General features: G+C 39.4%; 2 protein-coding genes across 2 annotated transcripts; one reads left to right on the forward strand and one right to left on the reverse strand.

Moving 5' to 3' along the window:
• Positions 1 to 12,090: 12,090 nt before the first annotated feature.
• On the reverse strand, positions 12,091 to 17,153 carry LOC135157180 (uncharacterized). Its single transcript, XM_064112040.1, has 3 exons — positions 16,589 to 17,153; positions 15,850 to 16,397; positions 12,091 to 15,678 (listed from the first exon to the last, which is right to left on the reverse strand). The coding sequence occupies exons 1-3, from the start codon at positions 16,770 to 16,772 to the stop codon at positions 15,607 to 15,609; spliced, it is 804 nt and encodes a 267-aa protein (XP_063968110.1). The 5' UTR covers positions 16,773 to 17,153; the 3' UTR covers positions 12,091 to 15,606.
• LOC135157238 (uncharacterized) lies at positions 12,510 to 13,811 on the forward strand. The gene has a single exon (XM_064112197.1). The coding sequence runs from the start codon at positions 12,510 to 12,512 to the stop codon at positions 13,809 to 13,811; it is 1,302 nt and encodes a 433-aa protein (XP_063968267.1).
• Positions 17,154 to 18,231: the final 1,078 nt, after the last annotated feature.

An 18,231-nucleotide genomic window follows, 5' to 3' on the forward strand; every position in this document is an offset into this window, starting at 1 on the left:
GAAGAAGAACAAGAACAAGATGAAGAACAAGAAGAAGAACATAAACAACAACAAGAAGAAAAAGAACAAGAACTTGCAAGAAGGAGGAGGCAAGGACCTATCCACAGAGGATTAGTCTATTGTTACTGGGGGTGCTGAGCATTGTCACAGCACCCCCAGTAAATAGATAATTTTCCGTGGACAGGTCCATGGGAGGAGGAGAAGAAGAATATCAAGAAGAAGAACAAAAAGGAGGAGTGGAAGAAGAAGAAGAAGAAGGATGAGAAGGAAGAGGAGATGAAGGACTTTGTGAATAAAACTATAAGTAAACGCGCTTTTCGAAATGCTAACCATCATATTTCGTAGGATGAATCTTTTGTATTTTAAATAGAAAAAACTTGCAAGCGATTCTATTGGGTGTATCACCTCTCCTTGTCGCTGTAGTACACGACACCTTCCATTGGCACCGGTGAGTGTCGGATACTAGTGGCTGGGGGCAGGGAGTGTTATTCCTTGTTTTGTTTTGTTTTATCTAAAAATCAAATTTTCCCTCCCAAAATGCTTATAATTATTAATAATCAAAACTTTTCTTTTGTTTTTTTTATTTGTTTATTAAAACGATTGCATATCCATATGCAAACATGGGTTAATCAATATCTCTGTATTTCTTTGATAAGCATATTCTGAAATAGTTTTCAGCAAATTGACATCAGACAGCCGCATGAATTTTAGCTGAATTTGTTAAATTTTACTTACAGCGACACACTTTTCTTTATTTTTTATCTTCATTTATCACCTTTTTTTAAGTCTTCTGATTAAAAAAAGGAAAATCAGTATTGACAATTTAAGGAAAAAAGTTAGACATCAAGAAGACTTTCCTTAATTTTGTATAAAATATCAAAGCGCATTGTGATCACGGACCGGGGAGGGAAACAAGAGAAGAGAAGAAGAAGGAGAAGAAAGAACAAGAACAAGATGAAAAACAAGAACAAGAACATAAACAACAACAAGGAGGAAAAGAACAAGAACATGCAAAAAGGAGGAGGCAGGGACCTATCCACAGAGGATTAGTCTATTGTTACTGGGGGTGCTGAGCATTATCACAGCACCCCCAGTAACAATAGATAATACTCCGTGGCCAGGTCCATGGGAGGAGGAGAAGAAGTAGCCCAAGAAGAAGAACAAAAAGGAGGAGTGGAAGAAGAAGAAGAAGAAGAAGAAGGATGAGAAGGAAGAGGAGATGAAGGTCTTTGTGAATAAAACTATAATCTTAATACTGACTATATATATTATCATGACAGGTGGCGGTATAACAGACAACCTTTAAAAAAATAGTGAACTTTGCTAACTGGCTGTGTACTATTAAGATAGAAACTATGGGGAATCCCTGCCAATGATCTAAAGCATTGAACATGACTGTTAAAACCTTTGACATCAAAATGAATGAATATTCATGTTCAATTTGGTCGCAAGATCTTTTGCACGTTTAAAATTGATTTTTTACCCAAGGTCATGTTAATATTTTTACTTTACCTCCTCCCATCATGCCCATTTGTCTGAAAAGTTTGTAAAAATGCTATAGGCCTATTTATCGCTGATGAGAATGGATGAACAGCAATTAATTCACTGTAAAAGTAAACGCGCTTTCCGAAATGCTAACCATCATATTTCGTAGGATGAATTTTTTGTATTTTAAATAGGAAAACTTGCAAGCGATTCTATTGGGTGTATCACCTCTCCTTGTCGCAGTAGTACACGACACCTTCCATTGGCACCGGTGAGTGTCGGATACTAGTGGCTGGGGGCAGGGAGTGTTATTCCTTGTTTTGTTTTGTTTTTTAAATAAAATTTCCCTCCCAAAATGCTTCTAATTATTTGCAATCAAAACTTTTTTTTCAAATATTTGTATTAAAAGTATTGCATATCATATGCAATTTATGTTAATCAATTTATTTTGATGGTATAGCGTTATTTGTTTTGATATTTATGCACTCTAATAGTGTTTAAAGCAAATGGCCCTCCGACGGCTACTAAAATTCAAGCTGAATATGTCACAAATTTTACAACATCATGTGTATGTTATTTTAATCTTTACTGGTACCGTGTTAGAGAAGTCGTTTGATAAAAAGGGGGGGGGCAGTATTAAAAAAAGAAATTATGCCGTGGAATTTCATGAGTTAGTGTAATGAATACTAATATCACACGAAGCAAAACGCACACAGTGGCAAACCGTGGGTCACGGCAGGAAGGGGGGGGGGGGGGCAAGCGCAATTATGGAGAGACAATATGCACATCATCATTGGTATGCAAATGAGGGGACTGATGACATCACTCACTCACTATTTCATTTGTATTTTATTTTATGAAATATTCTAATTTTCTCATTGTCATGTAAAACAAAGTTTTATTCCTCCCTGGATATTTGGAATAGCCATTGTTTTTACATTTTCTGGTTCAGTTAAGTTGGGCCTTAATGTCAAATTGGTAAAAATTGAAATATTGTATAATATAAACAATAAAAAACAAAAGAAATAGTGAGTGAGAGACAACATCGACTCTCTCATTTGCATGTTACTGAGTTGTGCATATAACTGTTTTTTGAAAAATAAGCGAAACTTTAAAATGTCATAACTCTCTTATTTTACATCCGATTTTGATGAAATTTTCAGCATTATGCTGGTTTGATTTTTCTCTATTGATTCAAATCAACATTTTTCTTGGGTGGACTTGACCTTTAAGACTCTCGTCTTTCAATCTGAAGGCCGTGGGTTCGATTCCAAGCCATGGTGTGTTTCCTTCAGAAATACCCACATCGTACTCAACCCAGTTGAGGTAAATGGGTACGGGCAGGAATTTAAGGTCAATTAAGTCCACCCCAGAAAAATGTTGATTTGAATAAACAGAGAAAAATCAAACTAGCTTACGCTGAAAATTTCATCAAAATCGAATGTAAAATAACAAAGTTCTGACATTTTAAATTTTCACTTATTTATCACAAAACAGGGATATGCACAACTCAGTGACATGCAAACGAGACAGTTGATGATGTCCTTCACTCGCTATTTCTTTTGTTTTTATTGTTTGAATTATACAATAATTCCTTTTTAAAAAGATTTGACAATCTGGACCAACTTGACTGAACCATATGGTATTAGACATGCTAATTCCACTTATTTTGTTCAGGGAGGAAGTAATCGACGACGTTGTTTCACTTGACAATGAGGAGAAAATTAGAATATTCCATATCTCTTATAATAAAATACAAAAGAAATAGTGAGTGGCTGACATCATCAGTCTCCTCATTTGCATACCGACCAGGATGTGCGTATAACTGTTTTGTGAAATTAAGAGAAACTTTAAAAAGTCATATCTTTCTTATTTTACATCCGATTTCGATGAAATTTCCAGTGTTATGCTTGTTGGATTTTTCTCTTTTTATTCAAATTTGATGGGGTGGACTTGTCCTTTAAGCAATTCCTCAAAAAGCTGTGCGCCCGGGAATAGGTAGGCTAGCTTAGCCTTGAGCATTTAGCAAGGTGGATACGTCGCTTTATAAATCATAATTATTAATTTTTTATTATAGGCTACATTAACATGATATATCTGACTAACATTATATAATAATATGATATCATTATAGTAATGACGTACACATATTACTATGGTGACTATCATGATCTATTAAGAATAATAAATCAAAAGCAAAAAAAAAAGTTCTTCACATCCCGAATGATGGTGATTACGTCACGGAAAATTTCACACAAAAAAGGGCCTTCACTTCGGTTGGACCCACATTTTCAAATAAAAAAATATATATTCAAAGGCTCTCAAGGGGGGTATGGATTGGATGTGTCACCCGCCCTGACCCCTGGACCGGCCACTGTTTATGAAAACGTGTATATTGTATAAGTTAGTGATTTTACGACAATATGAAAAAAAAAATCCATTTTGTTTGGGTTTCTTTATTCTCATGCAACCCCATCTCTCTCGCTCTCCACCCCCTCTCTCTCTCTCTCTTTGTTCATTTTTGTAGATTTTGAAGCCCTTTTTGCTGCAGATATTAAACATATACAAAACTTTTGGAGGGATGCAGTCGTCAATCTTTACAGGGCCAAGCTCTTCCTTGACAGGCTGAAGGAACTTGGCTATCTGGATGAGAACGAAAACGTCATAAAATACCCAGAGAACGAAGAAGCAAGAGAAGAGCTGAAAGAGCTGCTCTTTAGCATACCCATGGTACCCGGTGCCACTCCCACGTCCGCTCCCGTTGTGACCGAGTAACGAATCCGCGCATCTCATGCAGGCCACCGAGATAGTTTCAAGCTTGATTTTTTTTTTTTTTTTTTCATTGAAATCAGCTCATTGTCGTTGGACTTTACCTTTTAAATTATTATTTGGTTAACTAGCCATGATCATACCGTGGTTAATAGGTCCTTATTTCTATTTAGATATTTTACAGTCATTTCATTTAACTAGTTGCTTGGTCGTCAGTTCTATATATCTCATTGAAGTGGTCTAAACAGTTGAATCACAGGTGCCGCAGAAACGTTGGGCTGGGTGAGCTTCAGCCCCCCTCCAAAACGTGTACAAAAACGTAAAAATCACCATCAGATTGTGATTTTTTTTATATACGGTCAGCGGGTCAGCCCCTCCTCCCCCCCCCCATACACACTTTCAAAACCATTCTGCGGTCCCTATTATTCCTCTGTTCAACATTTTCAAAGTCGATCATTGGCATGGTTGCCATGGTTACACTGCATTTTTGCACTGACATTCGAAATGAGTATTTTGTAGTCAAATCAAATACATAGCAAAATGGGGCTTATTTCTATGAGAATAACTCATTCTTTTTATTATATTATCATCATTCTAGTTTTTTCTTGATTTTATTTTTCGTTAGACATTAAAACGTTTCCCTTCATTAAAGTTGATGACGTCGACAGTCGGCCTAAATTTGAAATGTTCTTTTCATATCATGTTTAAAAGTTTTGGTATATTTCAGTAATTAAAGGTGATAAGATGGGAAGCTTGACACTCTTTACAATGTCATTTGTTACATTTTTTTTTCTTATATATACCAACATAATTATATGTTGACTCATGACCAAACCAACTTTAAGTCGAAAAAGATCATTTATTCTACATGCGATTTTTTTTTAATAATCAGTAGTTAATATAGAATCTAGGCCTATTCACGAAAACCAACAAAACCTGGGGTTTCCTGTTTTCCCGGCCCCTTTGGTTGTATGCGCGTGTGGGGGCGTGGTGGGTGTCCGTGTATAATGTGGGGGATAATTACTGCTCGTTTTGTTGCACACAAACTGAATCATATTTTCATATATTCATGGACTGTATAAAAGTTAAACCACTGTGGCAATTTTGTATTGATCATTTTTGTTTAGTTGAATGATTGGAGGGATATGTTTTTAGGATTACCTGGAAATTTTTATAGAAATAAATGTGTTAATTCTGTTATTTTATTAATAAAAATTTCTAATTCGAGATCTGAAGGCCGGGTACCCTCTTTCATAAAAATACAAAAATATATTACGAGATATTATAGAGGAAGAAAGTCGCCTGGCATCAAAATCAGGCAAGATAAGTTTACATATAAAAAAAATAGGATGAACTGAAGGTGAAAAGAGATTTGAATGTGAACAGATAAGATTGACCTAGTGTGGTGCGAGTGTTGATAATTTTGTACTAGTTCGCTTTAATTTCCCCTTCTCTTGTGTCATTCTGATTTGCAGATTTTTTTTTTCTGTACCCTATTTCAAATTTTAATGTTCATGAACAGTTTTTTTTATATACGTTTATGTATGTGTGTGTTGCAGGGGCGGATCCAGCTTCCGCCAATAGGGGGAGGGCCCAAAATTCTTTTTCACCCATAGTTTCCCCGATCAAAATCGATTGTTGTTTGTTTCTTTAAAAGGATTGTCCCAGTGGCGTAATGAGCCAACAAATTTGAGGGGGCTCGATATGGCGTATTGCGTAAAATTGATAATTGTCTTGGTCATGATTTTTTTTTGGGGGGACGGGGGAGGGGCATGTCCTACCAGTCATTTCTTAGCTTTATTCTTAGAAAATAACATACATGTGTAATGATATTATAATCCCTACTTAGATAGTGTTAGCGCGAAGCGCGAGCTAAAAGTTTTTGGTTTTTCATGTATTTGTCCTGAAAATTGATAGTTACTGCGAGCGCAAACCGCGAGCAGAAATTTTTAATATGCGTTCTGGCCTGAACGAAAAGGAACTTGTTAACACGGTTAAGGTGTACGTTTTGTAGTTAGCCATTAAGACGATACATATTTCAACGATTAAATAATGCGAGCGCGAGCTAAAGATTTGTGACATTCCGACCTAAAAAAATTGTTATTCTAAGTACTTTTTGTAATCATGAAAGGGATAGGTATGTAACTTAACTATTGATGCGAATTAGAAGAAAATTCAGATTTTAGACCTAAAAACGGGACACTCTATTTATGTTTTGTAAATCATGAATAGGATAGTAATTGGGTATCTTCCTAATAATGCGAGCGTGGCGCGCGAGCAGAAAATTATTGATATTCTCATCTGAAACGGAATGATTTTAGCACGTTTTAAATGAAGAACGAGCTGCCTATCTCAATAAACATGCGTGCGCGTGTTTTAGATTTCGACTTAGAATCTGGGCATTCTGAATACATTAATCACGAAGATCAATAATGCGAGCTCGAAAACATTCGATATTTCGAACTGAAAAAAGGAGTCAATTTAAGCACTATTTGAAGCACTGTGTAGTAGAATTTCGAAGTGGATGTGGATCACACTTAATAAATGATGCGAGCGCGAAGCGCGAGCTAATATTTTTTAATTATTATTTTGACCTAGGACCGGGACATGCATGCTAAGGACATCGAGTCATCGACCCTATTCCCTTGTGGACCATCAAACATTCCTCAAAGCTCTACTGCCCTACAAGATAAATTTAATCTTAACTATACCAATAACTAAAACGTCTTAGTCTGAACAGGTCTACACTATTAGTACATAAACTTCCAGGGACTTTTGACCAATACTGGGACTAAACTTATTCAACTACAGACATCATATAAACATCCAGTGACCACCTGCTGGCCAAGATCACCCACCCTTCTCCCCATAAACAATGACAAGTTAACATAAACATATCCAAGGATACTAACTGGCCAGTCTCTACCAACATGAGGAGGATGAATAAAAGTTCCCTAAATTAAAATGATGAATTATACATACAACCAAAGTTCTTGATTCACCAGGCTGCGTTTGACCATGGACCTACTAGCATGGTTTGACGGGATAAACAACTTAATGTTGAACTCAGTCCAGCCTTCCCAAATAACAAAAGAGTAATAACTATTAGTTCAATGATAAATCTTAAGAATGATATATTTGCCCATCTTTTCCAATCTTAACAACACAAGACACATTAAAGGGAAATTAAACCTTTCTTTGGAACAAGTAAGCTTGTGTCAAAACAGAAAAATCAAAGAATAAGAACAAAGAAAGTTTGAGAAAAATCGAACAACTAATGAGAAAGTTATGAGCCTTTGAATATTGCAATCACTAATGCCATGGAGATCCTCCCATTGGCAATGCGACAAGGATGTGTGATGTCACATGTGAACAACTTTCCCTTTGATGGACTATAAAATACCCCCAAATGTCTCTTTTTGCTTTTTCTTATGGTGATACAAACTCTTTATCCATGATGTTTCTTTAAAAATTTGTATGACATGCTCTCCTATAGAAAGAACACATGATCTACTGATAAATGTGATAAAAGAGTAAGTTTTAGTGAAATATAATATACTAAAGTAATGGGGAGAGTTGTTCACAAGTGACATGACACATCTTTGTCGCATTGCCAACGTGAGGATCTCCATAGCATTAGTGATCACAATATTCAAATGCTCATAACTTTCTCATTGTTTGTCCGATTTTTCTCAAACTTTCGTTGATCTGTTTCTTTGATTTTTCTGTTTTTACACAAGCTGTCTTTTTTCAAAGGTTTCATTTTCCTTTAATCTATCTAATACCTGAGTAGCAGACTAGCACTGATACCGTATATATGTATACACTTACAATATACAATTGATTATATATCAGAGTGGGAACGCAACCAATGTACGCCTCCATAAAGTATATGACTGCAATAGGCAGAGAGATGCACATGCCATGGATGCGTTTACACTCCAAAACATATCGTTCTCCAAATACTAATATTTGTTGACAGAAACAGTATGACTTAATAGAATTCACCTATGTAAAATATCATTTCATAATGCATCAACATAACTGGTTAGACCTCTCCCAATTAACATTAAATTATCATGACTACAAAACTATCAACTAACTAAATTACAGTACCTGAATACTACAACATCTCTCAGCATATTCTCATAAAATCACACTCGTTTACACTACTCATAATATGAAAAGTCACAAAACATACAATGCATTATCTATTACTAAGGGAAAAGTTAAAAGTAAGAAATAGTTGCAAGCTTACCTTTAAAATAAAAGTAAAAGATGAGAGTTGGTCAGGCCATTTGTTTGTAGTTGTAGCTTGTACAGTAAGAATGCCAAGCCAAGCCAAAAGGTTGCCCACTGCCCCTTTGGAAACAAAGGACCTTCTATTCTATAAATAGGGGTGTCAGCACTTTATACCCCTTTCATATTGCACTTTTCACCGGCGAACTTCACCGGCGAAGTTCGCCAGCGAAGGGGAAAGTGTCCAGTATGAAAGGTACACAGGAGAACTTCACCGGTGAACTTCGCCGGCGAAACTGTTTCACCGGCGAAGTTCGCCGGTGAAAAGGCCAGTATGAAAGCAAACCGGAGAACCGGAGGGGGGGGGGGGGCACTCAGTACATAATGCATAGTGGGTATGTGCCGCGGAGGGGACCCCCGTTTTTACACTCAAATTTCCGTTCCAAGGCATAGCATTTTTGTCTTATTGAGAAAAAGAACAAAGAAAGCCGCTCCAAAGCATAGCATTCTCTTTTTATCGAGAAAAAAGAAGAGAGAAATCCGCTCCAAAGCTTCGCAAATTTTCCGTTACGCCGTTCCAGCCGTATTGAGCTGCTACAATGAGCCGCAATTTTGGTGAAAAGCGGCCGCAGAGCGCTGTCCGACCATCGCATCTGCGTGCCGCCGGGCTAGCTGCATGCACGTATGCCCGTTCCATAGGGATGAAAACGCACTCATTCACAGGCGACCCGTTCCAAGGACCCCCGTTTTCACAAACATTTGTAGTTCCGAAGCCCGTTCCGAGGACCCTCCTTTTTACAATAAGCCCGCTCCAAGGCCCCCGTTTTTTGTCTCGCCCGCGGCACATACCCACTACTTTTTTGGTCGAGTGCCCCCCCCCCGGGGAACTTCTCCTCTTTAATGACGTCAGATGTCATTTTTTTTTCTCTCCAGGGGAGCGTTTCATGAAAGGACTTGTCGGATGTTTTATCCGACAAGTCCCATTTTATCCGACAGTTACCATAGGAACAGTGCCTTTCAGCCAATCAACATGCAGGGAAAGATGTCAGATCTGACAACTTGTCGGATGAAAATGTTGATGAAACACTCCCCCGAAGTCCCCTGTACCGAGATTCCGCGCGCGATAGTTGCAAGCTCAGCTGAATTCTATGGCCATGTAGATACCCTCGAACATAACTTTTTTTTACTAACAATATTTATTATAAAGCGCTTTTTACATGTATAAAATGCGCTAAAATATAAAAACAAGGTGATATTGTTTGTTTTTATCGTAATACTTCCAAAATATGTTGTAATTAATTTTTTGATACCTTTTTGTAATAGGTAAGAAGTAATGTTTACAATTTTCTTTCGTTTGTTCTGCAATCGCCCGTTGACTTTCGCCGGCGAAGTGGCGCCGGTGAAAAATGAAGAGGGCATATGAAAGGGTATACTGTAGAAGCTCATAACACCACAAACAATGTATTTTTGTGGGCCTGCCCACAAAAGCGCTAAATTAGTTATTGGGAATTTATCAAAATTTTATTTTCTTATATTGATCTAATATACTTAATGAGACCGATGAATCTGTTGATATTAACTAAGGCCTGAAAACTGGACATTTTAAGCATTTTCTAATTATGAATAGGATGCATGGGTTAATACATTTTTTACAATCAATGCGAGTGCAAATCGCGAGCCGATTTTTTTTAAAGAAATTGTACTGAAAAGGGGCTTTCAAGTAGCTTGTTATAGAATTTATATAGAGGTATACTCAACACACCATTAAAAATGCGAGCGCACAGCGCTAGCTAATAGGCCTACGTTTTGACAATCACACATGAAAAGGGATATTTTGAGAAATTTATGAAATACACTAAAACAATATAGGAACTTGGCAAATCAAATAATGCGAGCGCATAGCGTATGCGGAAAATCATAATATTTAGAACAATAAAATAGACATTTTAAAGAGCACTTAAAAAAAAGAAATTGTAAAAAAAAAAAAAATGAAAGCTCGATGTCCGAGTTGAAATATGTTTTGTATATTGACTTCAAAACTTGATTAAGCTCTCCCAATCAGCCTATTGAGCAAGATTTTAATCTCATTGAAACAGGCAATGCGAGCATGAAGCTCGAGCGAAGATTTTATGTAGTGACATAAACATTTTTTTTTGCAAGTCTTCCCCTCACCTTATTTTATTCACTCGTCTTCCTTATCATCATCATCATCATCATCATCATCATCACCACCACCATCATCCTCCTCCTCTTCCTCCTCCTCCTCCTCATCATCATCTTCATCATCATCGCCATCATCATCACAATCATCACCACCATCATCACCATCATCATCATCATCACCATCGTCATCATCACCACCACCGTCATCATCATCATCGTCGTCACCTTCATCATTATCGTTGCCTGTTGTAGATTTTGTTACCATTAATAGTAACATTTTCATTTTGATCATTGTGATTCTGAAATAATTACCACTGATACAAACTTAATCATTATCATTTCGACCCATTATAACTTGTCAATATGCCGACTTTTAGTCCGGCAGCCCAGGAGATTTATTCAACCGAAAGCCGGACAAGCAAATGACCCCATAGCTGGATGGCATGGACCCTAAAGTTTACAAAAATGCATTGCTGTCGGGTTCTATCCGTGGTCTTCTCTCCGAAATAGAAGGTTACATACCACACCCTTATCCATAGCTTGACTATTATGATATCGTGCTTTTCGGAGCCCCCAATGTGGCAAAATTTTGTTTTGGGTATGTATTTTTTCCCTTTAAATCACTTAAAGGAGAATGAAACCCTTGAAACCAGCTGAATCCATATCAAAGAGAAAAATCAAAGAAACATATTGTTGAAAGTTTGAGGAAGATTGGATGAATAATAAGAAAGTTATGAGCATTTGAAAATTGAGATCACTAATGCCATGTAGATCCTCCCATTGGCAATGCAACCAAGATCTGTGATGTCACACACGTACAACTCCCTCATTACTTTAGTACTTATTTCACTTATATTCTCACTTTTATAGAGTCTATCACAAGGTGAGGTGTTCTCTTTATGGGAGGACAAGTACAGAGGTTTCACAACATTATATCATTGATAGTTTGTCATATGATTAGAATGAGCAAAAAGATATGTTTTGGGGTATATTTTCAGTGTCCAAAACTGGACAACTCTCCCCTTTTGGACACTGAAAATGTACCCCAAAACATCTCTTTTTGCTCATTCTAATCATATGACAAACGATTCATCAATGATATAATGTTGTGAAACCTCTGTACTTGTCCTCTCATAAAGAGAACACCTCACCTTGTGATAGACTCTATAAAAGTGAGAATATAAGTGAAATAAATACTAAAGTAATGAGGGAGATGCACGTGTGTGACATCACAGATCTTGGTTGCATTGCCAATGGGAGGATCTACATGGCATTAGTGATCTCAATATTCAAATGCTCATAACTTTCTTATTATTCATTCAATCTTCCTCAAACTTTCAACAATATGTTTCTTTGATTTTTCTCTTTTATATGGATTCAGCTGGTTTCAAGGGTTTCATTCTCCTTTAAAGACAAAAGAGTAGGCTTTTCTCTATTCATACCCCCATTCCACTGACCATCGGAACCTGATCTGACGCCAATCTGATCCCAATTTTGCAAAAATGTCAGCGCTCCGATGAAAATTCACCCGACATCCACTTTTTTGGTCCCTGTTTTCCGTAAAATCCTATAAAGATCCAACATTGATCGGGGTAATCGGATGAAGGACTGGTAGCAGCCCGATGTCTGTCCGCCATTTTCATCGGCAGCGTCCGATTGATTCGAATGTGGTCGGATTGTAATTCGAGGGTGGCCTGACACTAATCTGACACTTCCAACACTCTCCCGACATCAACCCGACAAATCGGTTGCTGTTCGGAGGGTAATCGGACACTGACCCAATACTGGTCGGATTTTCGCCAAAATCGGCAGTCGAGTATAAAAGCAGGCTGCACCTCCTGACAATACTAGACATGGATCAACTTCTTCGCAACGCTGCAGCCCTGGGCTGTGTTTTTATGCTCCAGCAACAAACTATGCAACAAGACGCAATAGTCCTTCAGGTCCTGAGAAAGAGGCTGAGAAAAAGGCGAAGAAGATTACGTCGTTATTGGGTTCGACCATGGCTGCAAGCTGAGAGAAGGCTGTTATATGGGCACTACACCAGACTCTTGAATGAACTAAGAATGGAGGATACAACGGCATTTTTCAATTTCTTGAGAGTTACGCCAGAATTTTTTGATGAACTACTCCAGAGACTCGCACCAAGACTCACGAAGGACGATACCGATGCCAGGAGAGCCCTTGAACCTGGTCTCAAGTTAGCCTGTACCATAAGGCACCTTGCAGCTGGCGATCGGTATCCGTCACTGTCATACAGTTTCAGGGTTGCTCGAGAAACCATTTGCAAGTTTATCCCCGAAGTCTGTCAAGCCATAGTGGATGAGTATGCTAATGAAGTGATCCAGTGTCCCACCACTGAACAAGAATGGCGTGCAATTGCTGAAGAATACGAGAGGCGTTGGAACGTTCCACATGTAATGAGGGCACTTGATGGCAAGCACGTGGCACTCAGGAAACCAGAGAACTCCGGCAGTCTCTACCATAATTATAAACATTTCTTCTCAGTAGTCCTCATGGCACTTGTTGATGCTAACTACCGGTTCTTGTGGATAGACACCGGTGCTCAAGGACACATGTCTGACGCGCAGATATACAATGCATCTGAGCTCAAAGAGACAGTGGAGAGTGGTCAAATAGGATTCCCCCCACCTGAGCCAATGACCAATGACAACCAGAACATGCCATATTTCATGATCGGGGATGACGCCTTTGCTTTGCGAACCCACATGATGAAGCCCTACTCGAGAAAGAACCTGAATCGTACAGAGCGGATATACAACTATCGCATAAGTAGAGCCCGAAGAGTCGTGGAAAATGCCTTCGGAATACTAGCAGCCAGATTCCAGTGTCTTCTAGGAACACTACAGCAACAACCTGATGTTGTGCGTAACATCATAGAAACATGTGTCTGTCTCCACAACCTGATTGGAATACGGCACCCAGCCATGCACCATGGTCAGCTGGATACAGAGGATACCGACCATAACATCATACCAGGAGAATGGAGGAACATGGCTCCCATGCATGAAGTACCAACTCCAAGAGGACCCTTCCGCGACACAGCAGAGGCCAAAGCACAGCGTGAAACCCTAAGACTGTACTTCAACAATCCTCTTGGAGGAGCAGTTCCTTGGCAGGAGAGGATGATTTGAGATAACGGAGTATAAACTTTTGTTACCTGAAGTGGACATAGATAAAGATGACAATTACTATGATTAACTATTTTGTTGCCAGCATTTGTTAGAATACCGCAATGGATGTTGAGCCTTGAAATTACTAATTGTCATAATTATTAAGCAATGTTCATGATTTGTCGTCTGAACGGCGACTAATATGTTTGTGTGTAAAAAAAAATTCAATCAAAATGCCGTGAGGTTGCATTTGCAAAAAACCTTATTGATTTTAAAAAATCAATCAATAAAAAAAAAAAAACACATCAGTTAATGAAAGTGATGTGTTTCTGAGTAACTGAGTTGCCAAAATATTTTGTACGACATTAGAGTTGCATCAAGTATAATTATCAGTTATTGTACTTGGATATGATGTGTTTTTGAATTGCCAAAGAAGCTTGTAGCCAAGGCAATGTATCTAAAAAGGGAGTTGCATAGTGTTCAATAAAGTGAACAATGTAAATTTTCTGAATTGTTATTTCTTGATTCATTCTACGTTCCAAATCTTCACATTTGAATTTATTAATGGAGTCGAATACAAGTATTCATTTCTTAACCAAAGCATTAAGAGAGAGAGAGAGAGAGAGAGATTGATGGGAAATAATGATTTGTTTCACTCAAGAATGACAAATCATACGCAAGATAATTCTAAACATTAATATGCAACCTGTGCGTACTTTATTCAACAAAAACAATCTTTACAAACATAGCAAAACACAAGTCAATGATAAAAAACTTATAAATGATAAAGGGTCTAACTCCTAAAAACTAAATCAATGAAAACAAAGACCGATTTATGTTCGTTTTCTTCTCAGTATTGTTCTCATGTTTAATCCAAAAAAAAATCTACATCGTCTTCCTGGCTCATTCCTCATTAATGACAAGTCTGATAAACAAAAAAGTCCAAAGCCGGAAAACAAAAACACAATTGCTTTTATTCTTTTCATTTTTTTGCCATCCTTGCTCTGCATTTGGTGACCCTAATCTTCCTGTGAACATTGCTGGGTCTGCTGCTGCTGGGGCGTCTGAGATGAATCATTCAGGCTTGCCAAGAAGCTTGTCATACTAAAGTCACTTGACTCCCTAGAACTTCTGCCTGCTGAGAGAGAAGGGGCGCTGGCGGAGCGTGGCTGCATGGTGGTGTAGGAGGGCGTTGAATGGTCGTTCATCCCAGGTATCACGTTCGCCATGTAGGACTGCTTCATGGAGTGCCAAACGCTGGTGGAAACTGGGTTGGTAGGCCAAAGGTGTGGTGGGGGCTGCCATCCATCTCCGCAGGGGGTTGACTGACCCCTGAACTTGTACCAGGTCTTGCTATTGGAGGATCCGAGGGAGGTTGCAGTGATGTGTGTCGATGCTGCATGAACAGAGAGTCTTGGCGTCTGGTGCTGGCTTCATCTTGTATGTCAAGGAGCAAGTTGCTCAGCAGTCTGTTTGCCTTCCTATACAAGTCATCAGGGAGTTGCTGCAGCACCGAACCGACGTAGTTAGTGAACTGCTCACGGTCTGGATGCTGTGACTGGGGCCTGTCAAGTGTACGCAACACCTGGGCAGAAAGGGCCATCAGCTGCTCGCTGTTTTGCTGGTTCTTGATAAGATGATCCAGAACATCCGTCTCCTGCTGTCTCGGGGACTTTTGTGGTGCCTTACCCTTGTTGTACCTGCTGCCCCTGGGGAATGGAGTGCTTTCCTTGCTGGCTCCATCTAAAGACTGCTGATTAGTGGTAGCTTCCTCCTGGTTTTCTGGCTGGGCTGGCTCTACCTGTCTTTCCACCCCTCACTCCTGGTCCTCTTCTTCTTCCTCCTCCTCCCGAGGTGCTGGTCCTCTGGCCTCAATACGTTCCTGTAGCTGAAAAGATACAAAGCAAATAATGTTTTGAGATGAGGAAATGTTAAGATATAAATCAAAGTTAATGTAAAATAATTCAAAAAAATTTTTTGTTAAATTTTATTCCATTTTTCGTGATATGATGTATTTCACAATTTTTTTTTTTTTTTTTTTTTTGTTAAGTATACTTACACTAACTATGTTCCTCCTTTGCACAACGTACATGTGAGGGGTGAGGAAGTCAAAAAGCTGCAGCAGGCGCTTGTTGGCATCAGTAAGGACCTCAGCTCCAGATCCACTCTTTTGTGCTTTATTCTTTAGCCGTCCAAGCTTTGTCCTCAGACTCTCGTACCACTGTTGCAGCTCCAACCCCGTCTTGTCCATGGCCTGTCCTTGCTGATCCCACAGACGTGCTCTGGCCTGGGTGTCCCTCCAGAGGTCTCTTGATTTGTTATACAGGCTATCGTTCTCCTTGAGGAATTCAGCTACCTCCACCATTTCTTCTTCGGAAAGGACGACAGGAGGCCTCGGGGCCTTACGCCTTCTCTTTGCAGGGGGCTGGGCATTTTCTCCATCAGTGTCCCTGCCTTTTTCTGTCTCATCTTCATCGTCATCTTCATCTGCAGTAGCAGGAGTAGCAGCTGTGGAGGCAGTGGATGTGGAACCTGCAGTAAAGTTTGTGGCGGTGATGACGGTGGTGATGCTGGTGGTAGCAGCAGTGCTGCCTGGCCTCACGGTGCCTGATAATTTATAATGGAAAAAACAGCTTTACATGACTTAGGCCTACATAAAACTCCATTCCATCTCAAAAATTCTTCAAATATTTAGATAAGAATTGATTACAAATATTTCAAAATTACAATTCAATTCATTATAAAAACATATTGACTTGCTTTTCTCACTTTGATATTCCTAACTCAGCTGTACTTACCAATAACACAAGGAGAGTCGTGTGGCTGAGCAGTGATTGGGGCCTGAATAGGCCTATCCTCCGTCTCTGCATCCTCAGGAGAAGGCACAGAGGATTCTTCTGCCACTTGAGATTGTTGTGGAGTGTCGGGAGGTCTCTTCTTAGCCTTCTGTCCTCGAACATTTCTGTTTTTTCTTGGAGCCATATTTAAGATCTTGGTGCTGTGTAGTGTCCGAGAAAATATGTGAAGTCAGCGTCGGCTGGCCCTCCTTTCATAGTCCGTTGGCCTTCAGATGTCGCCGCTTGCTATGCGATATGTGTCGGATGGTAGTTTGGTTAATGAGCGATTACCCTCCGATGTCACAACGGATAGCAATCGGACGGTACTAATTATCACGTTAACCGCCGATGAGAATCGAATTGGTGATGGGCGGCTATCAGGCGCGTCGGGCAGACCGCCGATTGCAATCAGATGAGCGTCAGATGACAGTAAATCATCGGACACTCATCAGATTGCCGTCGGACGTCGGCTAGACAGGTCCGATAGTTGCACAACACGATTCTGACACACATCGGACTGACTCGACATTCATCCGACGCTGACTCGATTTGCGACCGGAAATGGCGTCCGATGGCGAACTAAGTTCTGAGCTTAGTTCCTTCATCGGACGATTTCGCCTCATCGGATTACGCCCGACACGTCGGACACTGACCTGATAGTCGACAAACACAAATCGGATTCATCGGAGTGTGATACGATACTCTTCGGTGGGTTACCGGAAGAAAAAAACTTTGCTTCCGATGAGTGACCGATGAGCCCAATTCTCTGTGGAATGGGGGTATCAGCTACATATAAAGAAGTAAGGGCATAGCAAAGCCTACCCCTCAGGGGGCTGCCAAAGTCACCCAATCCTTTTTTCGTATTTTGCCAATTTCTCGGAAAATTCGTCATTTTGGAGAACCATTGAGGCAAAAGGTGTTTCTGCCTTGCAGTAAAGCCCTTGTTTTTGTTTTGTAGGCACATAAAGATGACAAAGTAGGATCTTCTTTATCAGTTACATATAAAGATGTGGTAGCACACTGAAGGCTCCCCCTTCAGGGGCTGCCGAACTCTTAAGTCTATTTTCCCTCTTTATTGAAAAAATTGCAGTGTTTGAGCCCCCATTCAGGCAAATGGGCATTTCTGCTATATAGTAAAGCTAGTTTTGATTTGGGAAACCACTTGGAAATAAAAGAATAGGCTTTTTTCTATCAGCTACATGTAAAAAAATTGCTGGCACATCGACTTCTACCTTCTTCAGAGGCTCCAAGATTGGCAGATTTTCCCATATATTGGAAAAAATATGGAAAAGGGGTGGGTGACTTTGGGAACCCCCAGAGGGATAGGCTTTGCTGTGCAATCACTTATTAGCAGCAGATAGAAGAAAGCCTACTCATTTAATTCCACGTAAGTTCAAAAGAATAAAACTGGCTTTACTATATAGCAGAAACACTTTTTACCTCAGTGGGGGCTCGAAAATAGCATATTTTCCCATAAAAAGGTAAAATATGGAAAAGGGGTGGGGGATTTCGGCTACCCCCTAAGGGGGGTATGCTCCAATATGGCAACACTTCTTTATATGTAGCAGATAGAGGAAACTCTACTCTTTCGTCTCTATATAGTT

This window comes from Lytechinus pictus, chromosome 17, assembly GCF_037042905.1.
Source record: "Lytechinus pictus isolate F3 Inbred chromosome 17, Lp3.0, whole genome shotgun sequence".
Taxonomy (NCBI): Eukaryota; Metazoa; Echinodermata; class Echinoidea; order Temnopleuroida; family Toxopneustidae; genus Lytechinus; species Lytechinus pictus.